The following is a 23,030-nucleotide window of genomic DNA, read 5'->3' as shown; positions in this document are numbered from 1 at the left end:
CACCCGCCGTTGACATCGCTCGGCGTAGGGATGTCGGCACAAAACTTACCGATCTACACTAGGAGGCAACTAGCCTACAGACCTACGCCTGCCAGTGCTTCATCGGGAAGTGGGCCTCGAAATCGCCATGCTCGTTCCGTTAGAACACGCGCTGACGAGAGTCGATTTGTCTTTGGGAGGATTCTGAAGTGACGGTCGCTCAAAACGTTTTCCGATGTAGGTGGAAACCATTTCACTTAAGCGCCGCGAATCTAGGAAAGCTATACACGTTTTACTCCGATGTCATGATCGTTGTCACTTCTCGTACTATGTTTCTCCTTTCCTTTATCTCAGCATAGTTGCCTCTTAGCTTCCAAAGGGGGTAAACTAGCGATGGGCAGCCGAGATGGTGGTGGTGTCGCAGCCAACGACAGTATCACGACGCATGCCACAGACGACACGCACAGCTCCACGATGTTGGACAACAAGGAGAAGTCTTCCAACTCCTCAACGGTGGATGAAGAGGGTCAGGATGATGCGGAAACAGCAAGCATTGCCGAGAGCATAGGCAATCAGCGCAAGCTGCTGTCGAAGAAACAGCTTCTCATAGCATTTCCTGCCTTAGCGACATGCTTGTATGTTTCCTTTTTCGACCAGACAAGTGTATCGACATGTATACCTGCCATCTCTGCTGAGCTCAACACTGGTCCGAGTACAGCCTGGATTGGCAGCTCGTTTCTCATTGCCTCGGTGGCGTTTCAGCTCATCAATGGGCGCTTGTCAGACATATTTGGGCGCAAACATGTTCTCCTGGCCTCGCTGCTTCTCATGGGACTGGGAGACCTCCTGACGGGATTCGCAAAGACGGCAACTCAGCTGTTTGCTTTTCGGGCTATTGCTGGTATAGGAGGCGGCGGCATCAATAGCATCGTGATGATCATTGTATCAGACGTGACGACCCTTGCTAACCGCGGTAAATATCAAGGTGATTCTGCTCCCCCTTGTCTAAAATCCACTGGAATTCTAAAATCCATGTAGGCATTCTTGGTGCAGTGCTCGCACTTGCAAACGGCACGGGGCCTTTTGTTGGTGGTGTCTTGGTTGAGAAGGCATCTTGGAGATGGGTTTTCTGGATTATTCCTATGCTAGCCATGCCCGCCGCTCTGGCTATCCTGTTCTTCCTGCCACTCGCCTATGAGAAGGGCAATTATCTGAACAAGGCTAAGAAGATAGACTTCGGCGGCATAGCGATCAATCTAGCTGGTGTCCTTTTAATTCTGGTATGCCTCATCACCCCTGACTTTTGATCTGGACTAACAGGTTGGTAAGATCCCCTTGAGCGGTGGAGGCGTCACTTATGCATGGAACTCTGTGCAGTTCATAGTAATGCTCGTGATTGGTGTTGTACTTTTTGCAGCATTTGTGCTCTATGAGTGGAAATGGGCAAGATACCCTCTCATGCCCTGTAAGGACACTCGAATTGCTCGATTATATGACGTTCGCTGATCAATTTGTAGTGCGCCTTTATCAAGCACCGCATTGTAGTTATATCTACGGACAAAGCTTCTTCTCAGGGGTAAATTTCTACGGAAACTTTTTCTATGGTATGTCAGTGTTTGTCAAGAGTATACTACCCATTGCTGACCTCCTATAGTCCCGTAAGCAACCAAACTCTTTATGATGTATGAATGTGGAGCCTAATGAGTTGTTTACCTAGGATTTACTTGCAGTCTGTTCGGGCATACCCAGCACTGGAGTCGGGTGCACTTCTCTTACCCCTGGTCATATCAACATCCATCCTCTCGATCCTGTCGGGTCAATACATGTCACGCTTTCACCGGTACCTACCACCGGTTGCCGTGGGATTCGTATTGTGGATGCTTGGAACGGGTCTGAGGTGCATGTTCTCACAGTCTCTGCCGCTGGGAGCTATCATTGTCATCCTCATGATCGAGGGAGCGGGCATTGGATTGACACTGCAGCCTAGTGAGAACCACTTCTTATCGTTTTGCTAGGTGTTTAGAGACTAACGTTGTGTAAGCACTCGTTGGACTGTATGCAAATTCTAGGACGGAAGACCGCGCCGTCGTAACAGGCCTAAGAAATTTCATGCGGACGATGGGCGGTGCGTTTGGACTTGTTGCCGCCGGCGCGATCCTGTCTAATACTCTGAGCAAGGAGCTGTCCAGCTATCCGTTCGCTCAGGGCAAAACGCTCTCAGAGTTGGACGTTGATGACGTCCCTGACGAGGACAAGCCGGCGGTTCGCAAGGCTTATATGACGGCTCTGCATTGGATATTCATCTTCTATGCCTGCAGCGCGGCCGTCAACGTCCTCCTAACTGTGGGAATAGGAAACAAGAGCTTGAAGCCGGGTGCGAAAGCGCCCAAACACGAGCCGAAGTCTGAGGAACAAGATGCTATCCCGGAGACTGGTGTCGTGCAGGGGGACCATGTCTCGACGGAGAGCGAGGCCAACGGGCCGGAAAAGAAACGTGAGGAGGTATAGAGGTTTCCAAAATGACAACATTGTATATATCATCGTCGTCAGCCTGCATACTCTACGGGAAGGACATCAAAATTGCATTTCAGGGGCATCTGGCATTGGCATCGAGTTAGCATTAGCATGGCCACGCAAGAGGCACGTAGGAAGCATTGGTATAGATGAGATCATGGTCACTAAAATATTGCATAAACAGTTTTATCCAGCTGACTGAAGCAATTCCGATATGTTTGCTTGCTTCTATTGGCGTGGTGTGAATGTCATCCACGCGAGTAATTCAGGTAGTCACCATCTATTAACAGGTTTAGATGCTATCGATTGTGATAGAGGAATCTCTATTCACGATGCCCAAACGTCTACCACAGCACAATTGGTAATCTCAAGTGTCATGGGCTTGCCCAATCCCTGACGGTAATAGACAGCTACTGGGAATAATGACCTTTACCAATTGACAGGTTAAATGATCCACCAAATGCCATCTTTATCTCCCCTAACTAAAGCTCCGGCCTTCTGCAAACCCCACATCGCCCCTTAGAACCCCGATTTAGGGCTGCGGTCTTCGGCCACTGAGCCGAACCTGTCGGTCGTCCGAAACCCTCTCTGTAAGTCGAGTCGGGCGAGTGCTACGGGAGTTTTCCAGCCGATTACCTTTCATTCATCGCCTGATGTTCCTGGGCTAGTGCAGGCTTTGTACTTCTGCAGCCGCCCGCAAGCTTAGTGCATTAGTGAGCAAGAGGAGCAGCTCTACAACGATATCGGCACTGTCGGCCGCTTCCACTTCCCCACTGCGAAGCTCTGGAAGCTCCAGAGAGAAGCTCGCGATAAGGGATCCTTGGCGCTCAATGGTCCTGATGGTAGGATGGGTTTCTTTGCAGTGACGGCTCATGATGCCGGTATGAGAGACCTGCATTACGTGGGGAAAATAGAGTCTGGCCTGCAATTGAAAGACGTCAGCTTTGCTTGCTTTTTACTCTTTTTCATCTCTTGTCATTGCCATATTCTTTCCTGAAGAGTCTCTGTCGTCACCATCAACTCCCCACCATGCCTGAGCTGTACGTAGCACATCCGGACTACGGTTTCGACCGTGACTTCAAAGGTTATGGCGAGGCTGGGCTCCCATTGAAATGGCCAAACAACGCCAAGATTGCTGTATCATTCGTGATCAACTATGAGGAGGTATGTGCGGAACTCCATCTGTAGACATGTATGCATTGACACCAGCTCTGTAGGGTGGCGAGCGCAGCGTTCTGAAAGGCGACGGCATTTCAGAGCCAAATCTGCGTGAAAACCCGGGCGGACCTCCGCGTATCAATGAGCGTAATTATAATACCGAATCGGAGTACGAGTATGGCAGCAGAGCGGGTTTCTGGCGCCTGTTCCGGCTGTTTAACAAGTACAAGATGAAATTCACCTTGTATGCCGTGGCGACGGCGCTTGAGGAGCAACCAGAGGTCGCCACGAGATGTCTAGAGGAGAACCACGAGGTTGCATCTCAGTGAGTACTCCCGGTGCTTGCGAGAAGCTGAAGAAGTCTAATATTGTCCGTTCTATAGCGCTTACCGATGGGTCGACTACCACGACTTCTCGGTAGAGAAGGAGACAGACTTCATCAAGAAAGCTATCACATCACTCAAATCACTAACAGGCTACGCACCAAAGGGCTGGTACTATGGCCGGCCCAGCCCACAGTCGCGCGCGCTGGTGCCGAAAGTGTATGAGGAGATGGGAGAGGAGCTCGTCTGGTTCAGTGACACGTATGCGGACGATGTGCCATATTGGTCTGGATTGCCTCACGAGAAGACATTATCGTCGCCCAAGGGCTTGCTCATGCTTCCGTATAGCTACGACTGTAATGATTTCAAGTTCCATGTGGCTGGCTCCGGTTTCCGTGACCCGAACGGCTTCCTGGCGCACATCAAGAACGCCTTTGATGTGCTCTATGAGGAAGGGGAGGAGGGCCAACCGAAGATGATGACTATCGGTCTACACTGCCGTATTATCGGACGGCCGGGTAGATTTGCGGCGCTGAAGGAGTTTGTTGACTACATATCTAAGAAGGAGGGAGTGTGGGTGGCCACCAGGACAGAGATTGCGGAGTCATTTAAGCAGCAGTACCCTTACAGGAAGGGTTTCTTGGCATAGATGGCATGATTGAATAGCTGATAAAAAAGAAGTTGAGCTCTGACTTGTTGAGGCTGATGAGCTGGTCGACGCGAGACAATGTCCTATGTAATCATTGATCTAACCCTACACGATACCGAGACCGAAAAGTGGGAATAGCTGCAAATTGCGCTCGCTCACAACAGGGATCGCAATCTCTTTTTCGCACGTGCGAATGCGAATGCGAATGACTTGGATTCGGCCTTCTTGAACAAATGAAGAATCAAGTCTCTCATAACGTCAACGTTACTGTTCTTGGCATTCGCCAAAGCACCCGCTTTCTCTTTCGAATTCGGAATCGCATTCTCACTCGCAATGATTAAGGTGGCGAGCTGCCCGAGACCGAAAGCTGCATTAATGGTATCCTTAGATAAGTAACGCCTGTAGACCAGATAGTCAACTTGTAGTAGCTAAAATCAATTCTTCCCGTCCACAATTTATCATCTCATTCCCTGAAATCCATCCATGGTCCAGAGCCCCTGATCTGTCGTCATGGTATCCAAATGTGCCTGGTGGCTCGGCCCGCTCCCGAAATAGAACTCTGTTGGGACGTCATCCCATAATACTGGCATCTCCTGCAGCGGCTGAGTGGTCATTGAGATCTGTTGACCCATATGTTCCATTCCCCCTATCCTATGGTCGCTGTCACCAACATGCTCCTGCTTGGTTGAGGTGCTGTCGACCATCTCCGAAAACATTCTCCACCCATGATATCCTCCCGGCGCCTCCTCATCGACCTCCATGAACGCTTCTTTCACCGCGCCTAAGATCATGTTGTTCACATTGCCGCTGTTCACACCATTTTGCGGTCGCTGCTCTACGTTGCTTTGTTGAAACTCTGGCCAGTCCTGCGCCATAGGCTGCGCTGTCTCCATCGGCGTGTCATTCATTCCAAGTCCGCCAGCAGCAGAGAAGGGGTTCGCAGGAGACTCCATTCTGATCTCCAAGGGCCGTGGGCCGCTGTTGCTCTTAGACTGCCGCCGCGATGACTGAGGTGACTGCCCTTTCTCTGACGAGCGGGGATTAACTATGCTTCTCAGGAGACTACCTGACAGGGCATCGAAGATATCGCGATACTTGACTGCTCCTGGCCATTTCTCTCCAAATATCGTGAGACACAGAGAGCATGCTCTTGTTGACTCTAGGGCTTGATAGGAGAAGAGCGATGGATCTCTCCAGAGGCAGTAGACCAATGTCAAACCCGCAATGAAGCAGCTGTGCAATGCTGTCAGCGTGTAACTCAGTGTCTTTTGCTGATTGAGTCGTTTGTAAGCGCAGCACACACTTGATGCTGAACGTGCACCGGCAACAAAACGGGGGTCATTTGTGTTCAGCGTAGGCAGCAGGGCCGTAAAGAGTGAGAGTATAGTCTTGTGGTATTGTCTGTATTTCCCATAAGCTTGGAATCCTCTAAATTTTGGGGGATCTCATCACTCACAATAAGAAGAAGTCGCGGGAATTATGATGGTATGAGCCTTCAGGGTCGTACATCCAAGTCACAGAGCTCGAGTCTCGTGGCGGGCTTGGTGTCGTCCGGAGCCACTCATCTAGATCTGCTCTTATAGCATCGATTTTCCCATCTAGACGAGCTCGTTCTTCGGGATCGGTGGTAAAGACATCTTTATCAACGCGGAAGACCGTCCGATGAATCTTGGATTGAATCTTCCGTAGCTTGATAATATGGATGAAGGGTAACGCATTCGACCACCCCTGGCCGTCCTCAGCAGGACTTCCTGTCGATGTAAGCTCCCAATACTCCGGACTGCTGTGTGGAAGCTCAACGTTGATATCTCGATCCGCAATGGCAAATGTTCGACCTAGTAGCAAACTTATTGTCCTGTCTAGGCAATAGCACGCCCAAAATACTCGGCGTCGGATCTCAAGATCCCTCGCGTCGTGTGCCGGCGAGTTATCTGTGCGTTTCCGGTGCAGCCCGAGTTCGATGCAGAGTGTGATGGCATACCGCACTTGAGACCATGCCCCTGCTCCATATGGGGACCGTTGCCCATGGATGGCCAGGAGGACGAGAAACTGTACCGTTGCAAGGTTGTGCTGCTCCAGGATGTAATCCATAGGCTCGACAGCTGCTACGAAATGCCGCTGCGGGTCGACATTGCATGGCTTCTTCATGAGCTGCAAGAACCGCGCAGAGACTGCATATATCAGATGGAGTATAGACCGTTGTATCAGGGGCAACGCCCCTTGGTCATACTGTTTCTCAAATAGCTGGTAATACACTTTGCGATCAAGAATCGGCCAACGTGTATGGAGCCTATCGAAGAACACTGAGAATAAAGCGAGAGCTTGAGTGCGCGGCGGGAACTCCGAGATGTCATCGCTGAAGTCCCTCACGGCTGGCAACTGACCGAATGAAGGGCGGAGAACGTCAGGGCCTGTGCTTGCTGGTGATGATGCTGTGGCTGGCGACTTGGACTGCTGGAAGATGGACGCCTGTATCATCCGGGCAATAGTGGCACCAGATGAAGAGCCGATATAGAAGGGCTCCGGCGCCGTATCAGTGGTTCCGGAGGCACATAACGATAAGTATGCCACTCCATCAACGAGGGATGAAGTCTCCTCTTCCGAGAAGGAGTCGTGAGATGGCCGACGAGATTTGGGTGTTGTCCTTACCTTCAAGGTTTCAGGACTTGGTTGCTGAGGGATCGTGCCGGCGGCGAAATGATCAAGGCCATACTCCGGCATCCGTGCTTCCAGAAAGGCTATGCGCTCTTCCAAAGCATTGATGTATCTGTGTATGTGAGCGACAATGGTTTCTGTACACCGGTACTTGCTACTTACAGTGACTTGCCTCCGGGATACCGCGGACGAATAGGTCTCTCATAGATGCAAACAACATCTGCCTTTCGGCACGAAGTACACTCGGGACTGCCACCATCACACTGCACTCCTAATTAGCAGAGGCCTGTCTCCGCCTCGATGGACAAGGGTCTGAGAGCCGCACCCGTTGTTTCCTGCGTTTACATCGTTGACACGCTAGAGCGACTCTTCCTCGGCGCGGGGCCGGATGCTCATGGGCCGTCTCGGGGCTCTCGATCGGGCCAACCTCGTCCGCAAGTTCCGTGTCATCCATTTCAGGAACTTTCATATCAGAATAGCTTCTGACCAGTCGACCGGGTATCTTGCGCGCGCTAAGCACTACTTGCTGATCCTGTCACGGCGCAGTGCGTGCCTGTGAGATGGGAGGATGTCGGCTGCAGTTAGTTAGTTGTGTGGGTTTCGGAACGTAAATGCCAACAAGAATCTGAGCTCATCTGCATCTGCTGTAAGTATGTCGGATCTGGTACCGACTGATGTCCTAAGAGCCTGGCCCTTGATCCATTGTAAACACAATGACTAAAGAAGCGGGCCGCTATCAATAATGACACTCAAAGACTCTTTCAATGCAATGCATAGCGCCCGCAAGGGCAGGTACCGAAGCTCTGGGACTTAGAAGAGCGCTAGATTGGCTGGCTACGAGAATGAATGCCGTTCGGTTCTCAGTGCAACCCTCTCCGCGTCCGGACCGGCAGGGTCATCGGTTCAGATTGGGCCGATGGGCTAGCATTGGTTGGATCGTTCTGTGTCTTCCTTATCTTTCACGACTCGCCGACCAGCAATAAGACGCTCCAATCTGGGCCAAGACCCCGCCTAGCACTTGGCGGCAACAGGCCAGGAATAACACCATCCCCACTTGACTCTTTGCCCTTATCAAGAGTGTTAGCTGACACTGAAGAGAATCGGGTGGAAATGCCCGATGTCTCTGTTTCTCTGCAGCCTTGGGCATGGGCTACTTGGAGACCCTTGATACTTGTTAGATACTCCAATTTCTGACGTGAGAATTGTGTGCCTTGCTTTACTTTCCTCTAACACCTGCAAAGTACAGCGAGACATTACAGTTGAAGCACCTGTAATGATGTTGCAAGGCTGGATGATAGGTATGTAAGGCATCGAACATCACCTTGATGATCGTTGTTTGAATGCTTCCAGTCGTTGTGCATCTCGCCGGGCCTGTCACATCAAGCCAAAGGGGAGCCATAGCCATCCAAAGCTGCTAGCTATTTCGCCAATACGCCACATTCAAGATGGTCAGCCCTAACAAGACGTCGCTGAGGGCGGCTTTCCAGTCGCGTCAAGCTTTCATGGACTTTGTGAAGGCGCCAGAGTCTCCAGACAAGAACGGAGTTGTTATTGGCAACACAAGATGGAGCAACAAAGATCTCGAACAAACACCTCCGTCTCAGAGAACCTGGACGTGGTACAATCTTCCTCTGTACTGGGGTTTCACAGTCTTTGGACCGACGGGTTGGAACGTAGCTGCTAGTCTCATTAATGTTGGCCTTGTAAGTCTCACAGTCAAAATCCAAGGATGCTTGTTGGATATCATCTTGCCACAATTTCACAGTGTTGCATCAATACTTTAAAGATGCTAAGGAGCAAAATTACATGCTAACACATTTACAGACTTGGAGGCAGGCGTTTATATCCTGCACACTCGGTTCTTTCATCGCTGCTCTTGTTGTGATGGCGATGGCGAGACCTGGAGTCATGTATCATATTGGATAGTATGTGTGGAATCTGCCTAATTACGTTAACCTTATAATCTAACAATCGATAGCCCTGTTTTGGCGCGCTCGGTAATGGGAATGTATGGCTCATTCTTCTTCATCTTCATCCGAGCCGTTGTTTGTATCATCTGGGTAAGTCTTCCGTCATGCGCAGACAACCACCCCGTTCCACCCTGAACACGCCTCGTTTCTAACCTCTATCATCTTTCAGTACGGAATTCAGTCATACTACTGTGCGAATTTGTTATCAGTCTGCTTCCGGTGCATGTTTGGGCACAAATGGACCGACTTTCATAATCACCTTCCCTTGTCTGCTGACGTGACTGGGCCGCTGCTGCTGTGCTTCTTCATTGTGTGGCTAATGGAGCTGCCTTTCGTAAGTAATACCTCGCGTCAAACTCTCGGGAAAAACTGACTGGTCGCAGTGCTTTGTACATCCTACAAAGATCCATTACGTCTTCACTGTTAAGGGTGTAATTATGCCCATTGCAACCTTCGGGCTGTTTGGTTGGTGCATGGCCAATGGCACTGGACTTTCAAACGCCGACGCCTTGTCGGCAGCTGGGCAAAAAGCTGCCTCATCCACAACCCTGGGTTGGGCAGTGATGTCCGGTATTAATACCATCATGGGCACACTCTCACCCATGCTTGTAAACCAGCCTGATCTGGCTCGTTACTGCAAGCAGCCTCGTGATGCCGCGTGGCTCCAGGGTGCCGCCTGCTTCTTCTCAAAGGTGTTGGTCTTCTTTCTGGGACTTGCAGCGACTGCGTCGATTCAAGGAGCCTGGGGTACAGCTTACTGGAACATTTGGGACCTTCTGAGTGCTAGTAAGTAAAATGAAATATGCTGTGCTGGTGTCATGATGTATGCTGACTTGGATTTCTCTCTAGTACTCGATCACCACTGGACCGCGGCCTCCCGTACTGCCGTCTTTCTGTGCAGCTTCTGCTTCCTTTTCAGCGCCTTTGGAACGAACTTTGGCGCGAATTCCATCCCATTCGGCGCTGATATGACCGGTCTCTTCCCAAAGTATCTAACCATCAGACGGGGCCAGGTCCTCTGTGCTATTCTCGGTGTTGCTGTCGTCCCCTGGAAGCTCCTTACCAACGCAAAGACATTTCTTAGCTTCTTGGGCAGCTACAACATCTTCATGGCACCTCTCTGTGCTGTCATCTTGGTCGACTACGCCTTCACCAGGAAGGGAAACATTCATGTCCCGTCACTTTACGATGGATCGAAGGGTGGACTGTATTGGTTCTGGTCCGGTGTCAACTGGCTAGGCGTCTTTGCTTGGTGTGGTGGTGTCGCCATGGGTCTTCCAGGTCTCGTTGCCACGTACCAGCCCCATGCTGTTAGCAAGGCCGGCCAGAATATGTACCGAATGGGTTGGATCTTGACTTTCATCACCGCATCGGTCATCTATTTCGCGCTCACATTCTTCATCAAGCCGCAAATCTTCCCTAACGGCACGGCGAGACCGGTGACCTATGAATATCTGGCGAAGAATGGCAGGGAAGGCTTCTTTGAAGGTGAAAGGGGGGAGGCGATCTCTGCCCCTGGCTCGCCGACGATCACTGACGCGGAGAACGTGCACATCCCGGAGAAGGGTGACAAAGTCAGTATCTAAGGGGCTGAAATGGACCTCAAACACGCATTTGCTTCGTCAATCGCTATGATCAAAATCGCCATATCATTTCATGCTTCCAGCTCTTAGCAGTAGAAAATAATACACAATTGACATTAACTCATGTCCCGTGGTAAGGCGCTACTTAGGTATTCTCCTCCCACTGTGATTACAGCGTTGGCTACCCGAGATATGTGACTTGCCAGTGCTCCTTGTCCATCATACCAAGTTTAAACTGCAAAAGTTCGTGGCACTAATAAGCGCGCGGATACTGATAAGAGGTCTAGGCCCGATGAAATCGGAACCTCCATCTAGGTGAACGGAGAATCCGATCGCTAGCCGAGCCATGTGTTTTCAATCTGAGGCCTATGAACGTTAGCGACGCTTGTCGGCTGTTAGGCACGATGACAAAGGTCTATCGGTAAGACGTTGCCGACGCCCGTTGGAGATAACGGAAGCGCCGATGCCGGGCGGCCGGGAGTGGACCCAGGTCTTAGTACCTAATCCGGACCGTTCGTTGACCTCCTCGCCAATGAGTTGCTGGACAAACAATCCCGTATTATATCTTGAATATCATTCGAAACGTCTATTTTCAAATAAATAGCACTCGCTCATTACATCGAGCAACGTCTTGTGAAGTGGCGTTATCAAACGTGTAGGGCAATCGAGGATGGAGCCTTTTCGTCTCACGGCGACCGACGTGTTGAAGGAGATCAAAGCTGGAAAGCTCACAGTAGAAGATTATGCGAAGTCACTATTATCTCGCATCGAGAAGAGGGACGACCAAGTGAAGGCATGGGCTTATCTGAACCCTGAGCTGGTGATCAAGCAAGCAAAAGTGCTTGATCAAATACCGCCCGATCAACGTGGACCTCTTCATGGTGTCGCTGTTGGAGTGAAAGATGTCATCTATACGAAGGGTTCGTAGAACAATACTACAGCTTCCTTCAAGTGTCAAAAATTCCATGAGGCTGATGTAGCACAGACATGCCTACCGAACATAACTCTCCAATCTATGCAGGAGATGCGCCACAGGTCGATGCAGCATCGATCATGATTCTGCGGCAGGCTGGTGCGCTCATTTTGGGTATGAAAAGTATTTCAATTTGCATTTGTTCTAGAGAACTGACGCTGAAGTATGCAGGCAAGACAACGACTACAGAATTCGCAGCTACAGTTCAAGGCCCCAAGACGCACAACCCACACGCTCCATTCAGGACACCTGGTGGCTCGTCATCTGGTTCTGGCGCAGCAGTAGGCGACTTCCAAGTACCCATTGCGCTGGGCACGCAGACCGGCGGCAGCACAATCCGCCCGGGGTCTTTTAATGGCATCTATGCTATGAAGCCGACCTGGGGAGCAATCAGCAGGGAAGGGCAAAAAATCTACTCACTCATCCTGGATACTCTTGGGTTGTACGCACGTAGTGTCGAGGACCTGCAACTCTTAGCTGAAGTATTCGCACTGAAAGACGACGAACCGAGTTCTACGGAGGGTAGGATCGAGTCCGGCTTCACGCTGAAAGGTGCAAAGTTCGCATTGGTAAAGACAGTGGTGTGGCCACAAGTGGGCCCTGGCACAGCTGCAGCGATGGAAAAAGCAGTCAAGCTTCTGGAGGCGCATGGAGCAGAGGTCGAGGAAGTGGCATTGCCCCGCGAGTTCGACGAATTACCATCCTGGCACAGGAGCATAATGTCAGCAGATGGACGAGTAGCCTTCTTGCCAGAGCATCGAGTGGCGAAAGAGATTCTCGACGAATCCCTTGTAGGACATGTTGAGAACGTGAAGAAGATTTCAAGGGCGGATCAACTCAAGGCCTTCGACGGCATTGCGGCGTTGAGGCCCAAGATCGATGAATTGGCAGGACAGTACGCGGCAATTATCACACCAAGTGTGCCTGATGAGGCCCCGGAGGGAATAGAGAGGACTGGAAGCGCTGCGTTTTGCAGTATATGGACGGCTCTCCACGTCCCTGTGGTAAATGTCCCGGGTTTCCAGGGCTCAAATGGCTTGCCAATTGGCTTATCTCTCGTAGCTCCAAGGTACCGGGATCAGCACCTGCTAGCAGTATGCAAAGAGGTGGGCAAGGTCTTCGGGGAGGAAGGGGGCTGGAAATCTAGCCTTTAGATGGTGTTAATAACACCAAATTTCTGGGATCCAGTATTCAAATACGTTGAACTTGATGTTTAATGCACAATGTTGATCATTCGATCTCGAAATTATCAGCTCAAAAAGCCACTTCAAAGATCGATGCATGCTCGCAATCAACTTCAAAATTGAGAATGGTTTGGTGTGCCCGGCGCCCCGACGCTTTCTCATAGGGTATGATGCCCTGAGATCATTCCCTGATATTCCTTATAGGTCTGGACATTTCTGTCCATATATGTATCACTCCAGATAGACTAAATGTCATATAATGTCTCGCATGAAGAGCACTTGAAGGCCGCGGTAACTCTATGAGCTGTCTGCTCATTGCCTTCCCGTGCCAACACGTAGCCCCGTGAGGGCTTTTATGTTTCATCTGAGCAGTTTCAGATTGTTCCCGGTGTTCTGCCACTGTGATAGTGTGCCCTCGCTCGCCTGGGTGACCTGCGACAATCTTTGACTTCGTGGCGCGCCTTCGAATTCATTCATAGGATCATCTGCTTGCTTATTCCAAGAGAGGCTAACCGACTAAAGCCCATAAAAAAGCCTTTTTCCGCTGGTTCCCGCCTCTGTCATACCTGAGTTTGCCGTATCTATGTGTGATGGACTATCGGACTATCTTCATTGGCTTGTCAGCTTGTTTGCTTTTCTGCGGCTGCAGACCCCTGGCTTACCTGCATGCCGGAGTAGCCTCTTATATTGCTTGCTGAAAGCCATCCCACAATAGCTGATACCTCATTTGGGCCTTCTTGCATGAGACTCCGGCCTTTCTAGACGGTGTAGACGCGATTTCCCGGTTGCACACACACTCTGCAATATCATCATAAAACACTTGCTTTAATGATTGTCAAGCTGCAGCCATGTTGCGGGGTCTCGATCACGATGGAAAGCCATTGGATATAGCCATCGATGAATGTCACATCTTTCTGCGAGCAGCAAAAATGATACTGGTGTAGCTTGGAAGCATATGATTGAGGGGACGTGGTCTCAATTACCTAGCCAAGCAATGTAGTAAGAGCCCTTTCTTTTCATCTCAGTACCTTCTAATTTCCTCCATCTTTGTTACAACCACACTCTTAAAGTCTGCCAGTCGTTTGTCGGCCACTGTCCGGTATCGTAAGTTAGATCACCAAGGCCATATTCTTCGAGGTTTGGTTACGGGCATAGGTGTCATCATGCATCTTTCGTATTCAACATGCCCTAAGACATCCTGGGAAAAGTGGTGAGAGCCCTGTGTCGGCTACTTGTCGAATAGACACGTTAATAACCCGCAGTGTTGTAGGAATTGACTTTGGCAGCACTGGAATAAGGGTTGTCCTCATACCCATTGGAGAACCCAACAAATTCCACCCAGTGCAATATCGAAACTGCGGACCGGGTCTCGTGATTGGGGACTTCCCTGCCTCGTGCTGCCCTTTCAGACCTGATCGGCTGGATTATGTCGGCGATAAGGCCATCAATATGCCAGACAGTCAGAGCATCAAATACCTGATGTACCATCTGGGGAATATACCTGATGAAAATTATCCCCTCTCACAAAAGCTACGAGAGCGAAAGAATGACCCTCTGTTCACGACAATAGCCATCAGCATTATCGAGACTTGCTTCAGAAGGATCAAAGATCATACAGAGCTACTCTGCATGGGGTTGCAACTCGAATATCAAGAGATCGCCCTCTCTGTGCCCGGCCAGTGGGTTCAGGAGATGCTCGACTTATATGCGGAAATCATCTCTAGGGTTTTCCACCATGTATCAGTAGACCAAATCCATTGGGCCAACGAGTCCGAGGCTCTTCTGCACTTTATACTGCACCATCATGGCTACAAGCTTGTACGGCAACCACAGCCCTTTAGTGATGTGACGAATGTTGAATACCTGGACATACTTTTGGTAATAGATTTTGGAGGCCATAGCACGGTAATATCCCCCAAGTGTCCAAACTTGGGTTGGGCAATCGACTGATTTGAAGCTATTAGGACTGTTGTCTCTACAAATTACCAAGATCGGACGGAGAGGTAGTCATGCAACTGGAGAGTAAGTTTCTTTCCGTGTTTGGTCGTTTGTAGTCTCGCTCTGGATCCAAGTGCGGAAGCTTATGCTTCAATTTTCCACAACTACTCTTTCTAGGAGAACCTGCTGACAAAGATGAACTAGTGACCAAATACTATTGTCAGTGATCTCCAGGTTCATAAATCCAATGTCTTTATTAACGTATCAAAGTTGCGGCGGGTGGTACAGAGCTTTGGAAACACAAGCTTGGCGAAGCCATTGCGGAGTATCTCATGAAAGAATTTAATATCATAGATACGGATAACGTTCGGGCTAACTGCTACCTCAAGCACTTCCTCACAGAGCTAAACACCCGGGAGTTCAACGAAACTATGTGTAGTCAGTCCGAGGATAGGTTGCCACCTAAGTGCTTTTACGAGGAGAAGGACGCACAAACCATTATTCCCTTGACGCTGCCATGGAAGACCATATTCGACTGCTACAACATTGCGTTCAAAGGACCCATGGACCTTGCAAAAGAGCGTATTGAGTACATAACACAGAAGTCGTGGCTTGCCAAGTCCCGTGTTGGTATAATACTTTCAGGCGGAAGCATTCCTCCTGAAACTAAAGGCCGGAAGGATTTGACTTTACTATGCCAAAGGTTTGGTTGTACTCCTATCTTTGTGGAAGACCTGGGCTCAATATGGCGGCAAGTCCAACTTCTGACCCTTCATCCATCGGTGGTGACTGATAGTTGTTTGCTCAGATCACATAACATTGCCCACGGTGCTGCGCTGAGCATAACTAGGAAGCCTGACCTTGGAAAGTTTCTCCAAGCTGGAGCCGCAATTGGCCTTGAGGTCAGCCCGCGAGAAATGGACAAGGAAGCTGAGGGAACGTATTGTCTTTGGACCAGCAAGGTTGGCATTCATCGAACCACTCTAGGCTCCTCCCCTCAGCAACTCACATTCACCACCTAGGGCGGTTCGAAAAAGCTGGATCTCGTAGCCACAAAAGATATTGACCTGAAGCTCGTGTGTGATCCCATATATTCTGAGCGGCAGTACGAGGAATTCTACGATTGGTATGATCTAATTAGCCTGGGGCATCGGGCTCCGGGGAATTACTCGTTCACTGGACTGGTCGAGAAGAGAAAAGACGGGCACTGGCTCGTGATCAAGGAGACAAGGAAGATCAAAAACAGGAGACGCCGCGAAAGTCGTTATTATACCTGGACCAAGTCCATACCGGCGGAGACAAGAGAGTTTCCACTGCATCGACAATCGAAAGATGCCGGGCTTCACATCGACGTCGACAAAATCGCAAGAATCAAGACTGAGGAGTCGAAAGGGGATGAAATGATTCACATCGACGTGGATGAGATTTTGGCTACCCAAACGGACGACGCTGGGTCCGAACCGGCAAATCGACGACGGTATAGTCAACTGGATTCTAATGAATGCCGCCCAGCCCTGTTTGGAACTCCTTCCACTCCGAGTCGCGGTGGTAATGATGGCGATATGATGCTCGTTCTAGGGAAGTCACCAGAGCCGCTCATCACCAATGTTCAAGATGATTCAGCGACGTCTGACCTCCGACAAGAAATTATGACACGTCGTGATCGCTATCGGCGTAGACAGATGTTGATCAGCGCTCAGACGAACTCACCGTCGTCAGTCGGGTATCTCCGGTCGCCTGTAACCCCTCGAATGCCGTTGCGAGGCCAGTCACCGGTTCATATCAGGGATTTTTCTAGCTGGGACAGCGTTCAGGAAGCGGCATGATGATGTCTCTTTGGTTCGATATTGTATTTTCTAGGGAAAATCTTGTGTGCATCTTGACTTTCTCAAAACAATTTGAAGACCAGGTGTTATATTTCAGATGAAATGTAGAAGTACTATTTTTTGGTGACTTTTCACTATATTATTTGTCTCACGATTTTATATTCAAGGTAAGACTGCATCTAGTGACGTGACCCAGGATGCTAAAGGTATCTAAGCGGTAGATGGCAGCGTGGCGTGGTCCAGAGGTTAAGCCTTATCTCCATGCAGCACTCGCGATCTTCCGTGCCAAAGACTTTGTAGACAGGTAAGTATAAACAGTGTCATAAATCGTCAAGATTCTAGCATGATTACCAATGTATGTACTTGAGTACTAGGGATTCCACATTGCAATATGAGAGCACTAGAAATATCAGTTCAGCACCAGGTCTGGCCCAATCAGCTGTGAAGCCTGCGCAACAAGGGCAATTACTCATTGGCGATGCCTCTCAAAAGTTGTTCACGCCTAATCGGAGAACTTACCTGATGTCAAGTGTGAGCTTGGCAGCCGATATGGCGTCAAGCGCGTTGCAGAGCAGGATATCCGACTTGATTTCGCGTTCGCGCTAAGGCATAGCTAGCAGAGCCTAGCACATTGAAATGATGTCAAACTGGGCCTTGGGTCTAGAACATCGCATGCATCTACCTCAAATGTCAAAGATCGGAGTCAGCTCGAACGCGCAAACGTGTCGGTCAATCGGTATAGCTTCAGCAAGGTGAAGAGAGATCTCATCTTCAACCACAAGGCCGTCCCAGAAAACAACGTCATTGCCCCGATGCCATTCACATGCTCGGGCTCTGGGCTCCACCTCCGCCTTGTGCTAACAATTAGTTTGATCATGACAAGCGCGCGTGCAGACGTAAGCAATATGGGTCGTGGATCCTCTTATCATGATCATGAGTGTCGCAAAAAACCCAGCTGTCGTATACCAACGAACTGGATCGGTAAAGATGTGGGATCTTTATCTATTCCTGACATCTTGACAGCTTGAACATCTCCACTGACAGGGTGAGCAAGCAGAAGGACTGCCAAGAAGCAGGATCGGGATTGTGGCCCCTGCGCAGATCACCACTCGTGCCCGACCCCGCGATTTCCACACCCCCCCCCTCACTTGCATCACCCTCCTGGTCCATGCCGCAAGGAACCATACGGATACACCCCCGGGGCTTGCCTTGAGTGGCTCTTGCTGTCGGTTCCCATGTGGCGGGACACGCGAAACATGGACGGTAGGCAGGGGGGAATATACTATGCAGTAATCTTTACATGGCATGGTATGATATGGTTGGAAACAGGAAGTCACGACCAGGAGGTATTGCTCCGACATGCCCATGCCAATTACAGTAATTGCATGGAGGACGGCACCAGTTCACTGGACGAGGCGAATGTGTTGCTTTAACCGCATCTTAGTTTCTCGCCCAAATTGGACAGTTCCTGATTGCCACGATTGACCGCGTTTGAGCGATGGCCAGACCAGGCCCATGGCAACGCAATGCAGAGTAATGCAGAGTAATGCAGAGCTTCCCTGCTGGACAGACTGGACAGAAAGAAGAGTATGCCAAAAGTGATGAGGTGGCTGGCCGAAGGCGCCAGCATGATCCACGGCCATTGGCGGCTCCCTTGGCACAGAAATGAAATTGATGTTGCTGGGGACACGCCCTCTCTGGCTGCGCAACGCTTGAAGCTTCCGCAAAGCTTGCCAAAATTTTGACGTCATGGATCGCCAACGATGCAAAGTTTCACAGATCTCTTTGCCGCTTGCACCTTTTTTCTCTGCGATGAGCACCAGCAGCACCCAATTTCAGCACTATTGCGCGTCGTGTCTGGGCAGGTTCTGCAAGCTCCTCGGCAATTCAATCCGAATTGCTTCACTGTGGGACAATTTCCAAGCTCAATGGCACGAATGGAGGTCGCGTGCCGGCGGTTCGGTGCAGCTTCGCATTGCACAGGGGCAACTTGAACGCCGGTATTGTGCACGTCCAGACAACCGGCTATGAATGGCATGCGACATGCCAGGCGGCCGGACACCCAGACAACCAAGGAAACCCCAGACGGCCTGTGCCAAGGCGGCAGATTATAGATTCACATTTCCCTCCCTGCACCAAATACTGATCTCGTAGGGGATGTAAGGAGGCAGACAGTTCATTACGGCTTGCCGCATTTGCTGATAGATGGTCTGCTTCGCATGCTCGAATGGTTCCCCAGACTTGACAGACTGGGCCTCCTCAGCCGTGCAAGGAAATCCGGGAAGGGATCGTGCGCGGTGCAATGCATCGCATCGCATCGTGTGCATGGAAATGAACTGCATCGACGATTCGATAGTTTTGACACAATGCGCTGCGGCGTACCTAACGCCCATTCTGCGCCCGCCCATTCTGCGCCCGCCCATTCTGCGCCCGCCCATTCTGCTCATCCTGGCTGAGGTGTTGCCCGTACAGTAGTGAGTGGGACCATCAGCTCTGCCGGGGTGAGAAGGTACGTACCTCGACCCAAGCTCCCTTTCCCACAATTATCTGGCCACACCCCAGTGGGCCGGCCGATCATGTAATCGTCATAATTGACATTCTTGGACGACATCTCACCTGAAGCTGAGGGCTCACACGTTTTGCCTGCTCAACGGGATGCTGGCCTGCTGGGGGTGCTCTCTTCACGCTCCAGCGACTGGAGGAGTTGCTCCAGCATGCACACTGTCTGTTCTGTTTCCCCTGGCTACCTAGGTACCAACATTTTGCTCAGATACACCAGGTACCGAAATGAAATGCTGTTCTGCTCTTACAATTTGATATAATCACGCCTTAGCGGCCTGCCGATCTTCAAGTCTCACAATCGAACCTAAAGTACCGTGCCTAAACTTGGTCAATGGCAAGGGAAGCCCACATGTCTGTCTCTGGCTCCTCCTGGGTGAACCTAACCCACCCACAAAGGCACGCCACACCCAGAAGGCGAACCTTGCCCAATTCTCGTCTCATCTCGTTTCTTGCCCGTTCTCCAGTCAACCCACTCCAGTCTGGAAATACATACTCACTTCCGTCCACTCCCGCGCTAGACTAGCGTACCTACCTGGGTAGGTAGTGAGAACAGCAACAGGTATTGGCGCGGCCACTCCCTTCCCTTGCCCATCCTGCACCTGTCTGTTCCTTCCTCCACACCACTGCCTATGACGTACTCCATATCAAGCTCCTACCCCAAGCCTCACGTCACAGCTCAAGCCTCGACCACCGCAAGGTACCTTTAAGCTCGACCTGCCCAGGGTATAAACAAACCTCCCTTCGTGAAACTCTCTTCTTCCTCCTCCTCCTCCCCTCATCAACCATCTCTTACGAGAAATTATACCCCTTGCAATATTCGTGTTTTCCTCTGTTTTTGATACCCCCAAACCAAACTCCTGCTCGCAATAACCCTCAAACCTCCTGGTAAGCCACCCCATCATCAGCGTAGCCAGGTCGCACGGTGTAGCAGACGGAGAACGGAACTGCAAACACTGTCTCCACTGCGAACGCCCTCCTGCCATTTCATTCCTACTAACGAATTGTGCGCCTCAGAACAAACCCTTTCGACGATAGACATTTGTTCATCAATATGGCCAACGTCAATAAGCCAGTCGATCTCAAGAAGAAGGAGGAGGATGTCAACAGGAAGCTCCAGTTTTACGGCATCATCAGCGCATTCCAGAACGGCAAGGTCCCTTCGGTATGGTTGTTCAGCTCGTCGTTTTCTCTCGAGCGATTACTGACACGCGTGACTACAGAATGATCAGATCGATGTTGCTCTGAACAGCTTTTTGGCGTCCAGGGCTCTCGCCTCACCTTCTCAGAAGCTCTCCTCAGAAGGCCGAGACCTAGTAGCTGATGTCCAAGACGTCGTGAAGCAGGCGAAGCATCTGTTGCTCTCCAAGAATGAGGGCAATCTTCTACAGGACTTCATCTGGCAGACCCAGCAATTTGAGCCTAGCGCTATCAACACGCCCAATGCCCCAGTCGATAAGGAAACTGCGAAACAGCACGGCAACCAGGCTCTGGAGGGTTTGAGAACCCTGGGTACTTTGATCATCACCAACGGCCAGTTCCGCAAACTTCTCCAAGATAGCGTCACTCTACTTCGTGATGTGGCTGCTGATGCTGCTACTAACGCTGCCGGTAAGGTCCGTCCTGCTGACGAGGATCTATCTAAGATCGACCACCCGGCTCCTGACAACACATGGCATGACACCCCTGATTTCTCCAAGGAGAACTTGAAGAAGCAAGCCCAGGGAGTGTACAAGGGCAACAACCCGAAGGACGATCTCCGCGATGCCGCTGGCAACGCTACTCAGGCTGCTCACCCCAGCGGCTCTAACGACCCCCATGATCTTGCTGCCACAGCGGCTCAGGATCGTGCCCAGGGCACCCAATCTGGCGTTGACGCTCGCTCTGGTCTCTCCGCTGCGAAGAATACCCTCCAGCAGCGTGTAGACGCCAACGTTGACGATGACACCAAGGAATCTGCCAAGCAGAGCGCGGAGGAATATCGCCGTCGCACTAAGGAGTACCTCAAGAAGAAGATGCCCGAGGAGCGCCGCGAACAGACTATTTGGCGCCTCAAGAAGATGGTGATCGAATGCCAGCAACACCCCGACTATCAGCAGGCTATCTCCACTCTGCTCGACCTTGCTGAGGAATATGGAAGCCACGCTAAGCACGTTACGCGTGGTGGCACTGGCACTGTGCAACAAACTCGCACACACCTCCAGCAGGCCGAGGATGACCTGAAGACCTTGATTGAGCGATTCGCCAACGGAACCTCCAGCGACGACTTGTGGGACTCCATCAACCAGATCTACAAGGATGCTGATAACGACCCGGAACTGAAGGATTGGTTCAAGGCTCTAGACCGTTATGTCCGCCGCTCTCTCCAGCAGCAGGGTTATATCCTTGAGGACGAGTCTACCAGGGAGTGGGATCGTCTCTATGACCACGGCAACTACCTCCTTCGCGAGAAGTATCGATCGCACACCGACCGCATTGTCGACGAGATCAAGTTCCTGGCCGACCAGTTCGACCAAGACGCCCAGAACAAGCGCTTTGCTCAGTCCGTGACGAAGCTGTTCAATGACCTTGGCAACGATGAGAATGGCAAGGCTACATTCAAGCCACACTTGATCAAGGATCTGACTGACGTCATTATCCCTGCTATTCTTGAGAATGTTTCTTACGTCCCTGTTCCTCGCATTGAGTACACAGATCCTGAGGTTGACGCTGTTATTGAGAACCTCGTCCTCGAGAGTGACAACTTTGCTCCAAATGTCCTCGAGATCTCAAGCGAGAACTACCTGCGCTGGGGCCGCAAGAAGATCGCCAACAAGAGCAAGCATGCCTTTGAAGTTAAGGTCGCCGGCATCCAGATGGACTTGCGCGATGTTTCTTACCACATCAAGCGCAAGCAGGGCTTCCCAACCATTACCGACACTGGAGTCGTGGACATTCTCCTGCCCGGCGATGGCTTCAGCTTCAAGCTTAAGTTGTCGACTGCTGATGCTAAGGACAAGCAGAACTTCTTCAAGGTTGATAAATTGGATGTTGACATCAAGCACCTCAAGATCAAGGTGAAGAAGTCCAACCACAAGCTACTCTTCTCTCTCTTCAAGGGTATTGCCCTAAAGGCCATGCGGCCCGCCATTCAGAAGGCCGCTGAGAAGGCGATCAAGGACAACTTCAACAAGCTTGACGCCCTGCTCTGGCAGGTCAAGCAGGAGGCTGACCGTGCTCTCGACGAGGCCAAGTCAGATCCCGAGAATGTTCCCAACATCTACAGCCGCTATGTCTCTGCTGCCCAGAAGCAGATTCTGCAGGGTAAGAAGAAGGCTGAGGCTGTCGCTGCCGACAAGAAGGCCAATGTCGCCATCACCAAGGAGGACAGCATCTTCCCTAACATCCACCTTCCTGGTGGCATCAGCTCCAAGGCTACCGAGTACAAGGAGCTGGCCCGCAAGGGAGACAAGTGGGAGAGCCCGGTGTTCTCTATTGGTGCCGCTTCCAGTAAGTCCCATTTTGCCCCTCATAATACATCACCATCACCAGGTTAACTAACAATGACGAATAGAGAGCAATGATATTCCAGCAGCACCCAAGGTGGAACGCAAGTCCCACGCTGTGAACGGCGCTAAGAAGGCTGCTACCAACGGCGGCTACACAAATGGAGGCAGCAACCTCAACCCAAACACCACCAATCCTGCTGCGACTGCATACTAAGGAGGAATATGGAAAAC

The 23,030-nt window shown here is 50.9% G+C and overlaps 5 protein-coding genes across 5 annotated transcripts; all 5 read left to right on the top strand.

Annotated features, from left to right (window-relative positions):
• Nucleotides 1-912: 912 nt before the first annotated feature.
• On the top strand, nt 913-2,487 carry UCRPA7_7386 (putative vacuolar basic amino acid transporter 1 protein; the record flags this gene model as incomplete). Its single annotated transcript, XM_007919923.1, has 5 exons — nt 913-964; nt 1,018-1,259; nt 1,309-1,371; nt 1,893-1,965; nt 2,021-2,487. The coding sequence occupies 5 exons, from the start codon at nt 913-915 to the stop codon at nt 2,485-2,487; spliced, it is 897 nt and encodes a 298-aa protein (XP_007918114.1).
• Nucleotides 2,488-3,522: 1,035 nt separating this feature from the next.
• On the top strand, nt 3,523-4,623 carry UCRPA7_7385 (hypothetical protein; the record flags this gene model as incomplete). The annotated part of the gene is made up of 3 exons (XM_007919914.1): nt 3,523-3,657; nt 3,711-3,976; nt 4,035-4,623. 3 exons carry the CDS (start codon nt 3,523-3,525, stop codon nt 4,621-4,623), a joined length of 990 nt encoding a protein of 329 aa, XP_007918105.1.
• A 5,227-nt stretch (nt 4,624-9,850) lies between these two features.
• On the top strand, nt 9,851-10,834 carry UCRPA7_7384 (putative allantoin transport protein; the record flags this gene model as incomplete). The annotated part of the gene is made up of 2 exons (XM_007919916.1): nt 9,851-9,995; nt 10,098-10,834. 2 exons carry the CDS (start codon nt 9,851-9,853, stop codon nt 10,832-10,834), a joined length of 882 nt encoding a protein of 293 aa, XP_007918107.1.
• A 667-nt stretch (nt 10,835-11,501) lies between these two features.
• UCRPA7_7383 (putative glutamyl-trna amidotransferase subunit a protein) lies at nt 11,502-12,958 on the top strand (the record flags this gene model as incomplete). Its single annotated transcript, XM_007919921.1, has 3 exons — nt 11,502-11,751; nt 11,817-11,918; nt 11,976-12,958. 3 exons carry the CDS (start codon nt 11,502-11,504, stop codon nt 12,956-12,958), a joined length of 1,335 nt encoding a protein of 444 aa, XP_007918112.1.
• Nucleotides 12,959-20,365: 7,407 nt separating this feature from the next.
• On the top strand, nt 20,366-23,013 carry UCRPA7_7382 (hypothetical protein; the record flags this gene model as incomplete). The annotated part of the gene is made up of 3 exons (XM_007919925.1): nt 20,366-20,476; nt 20,535-22,800; nt 22,865-23,013. 3 exons carry the CDS (start codon nt 20,366-20,368, stop codon nt 23,011-23,013), a joined length of 2,526 nt encoding a protein of 841 aa, XP_007918116.1.
• Between the last annotated feature and the right edge of the window lie 17 nt (nt 23,014-23,030).

Source organism: Phaeoacremonium minimum, assembly GCF_000392275.1.
Source record: "Phaeoacremonium minimum UCRPA7 unplaced genomic scaffold PA7_03_scaffold_520, whole genome shotgun sequence".
Taxonomy (NCBI): domain Eukaryota; kingdom Fungi; phylum Ascomycota; class Sordariomycetes; order Togniniales; family Togniniaceae; genus Phaeoacremonium; species Phaeoacremonium minimum.
This window is presented reverse-complemented; position numbering and strand designations above follow the sequence as displayed.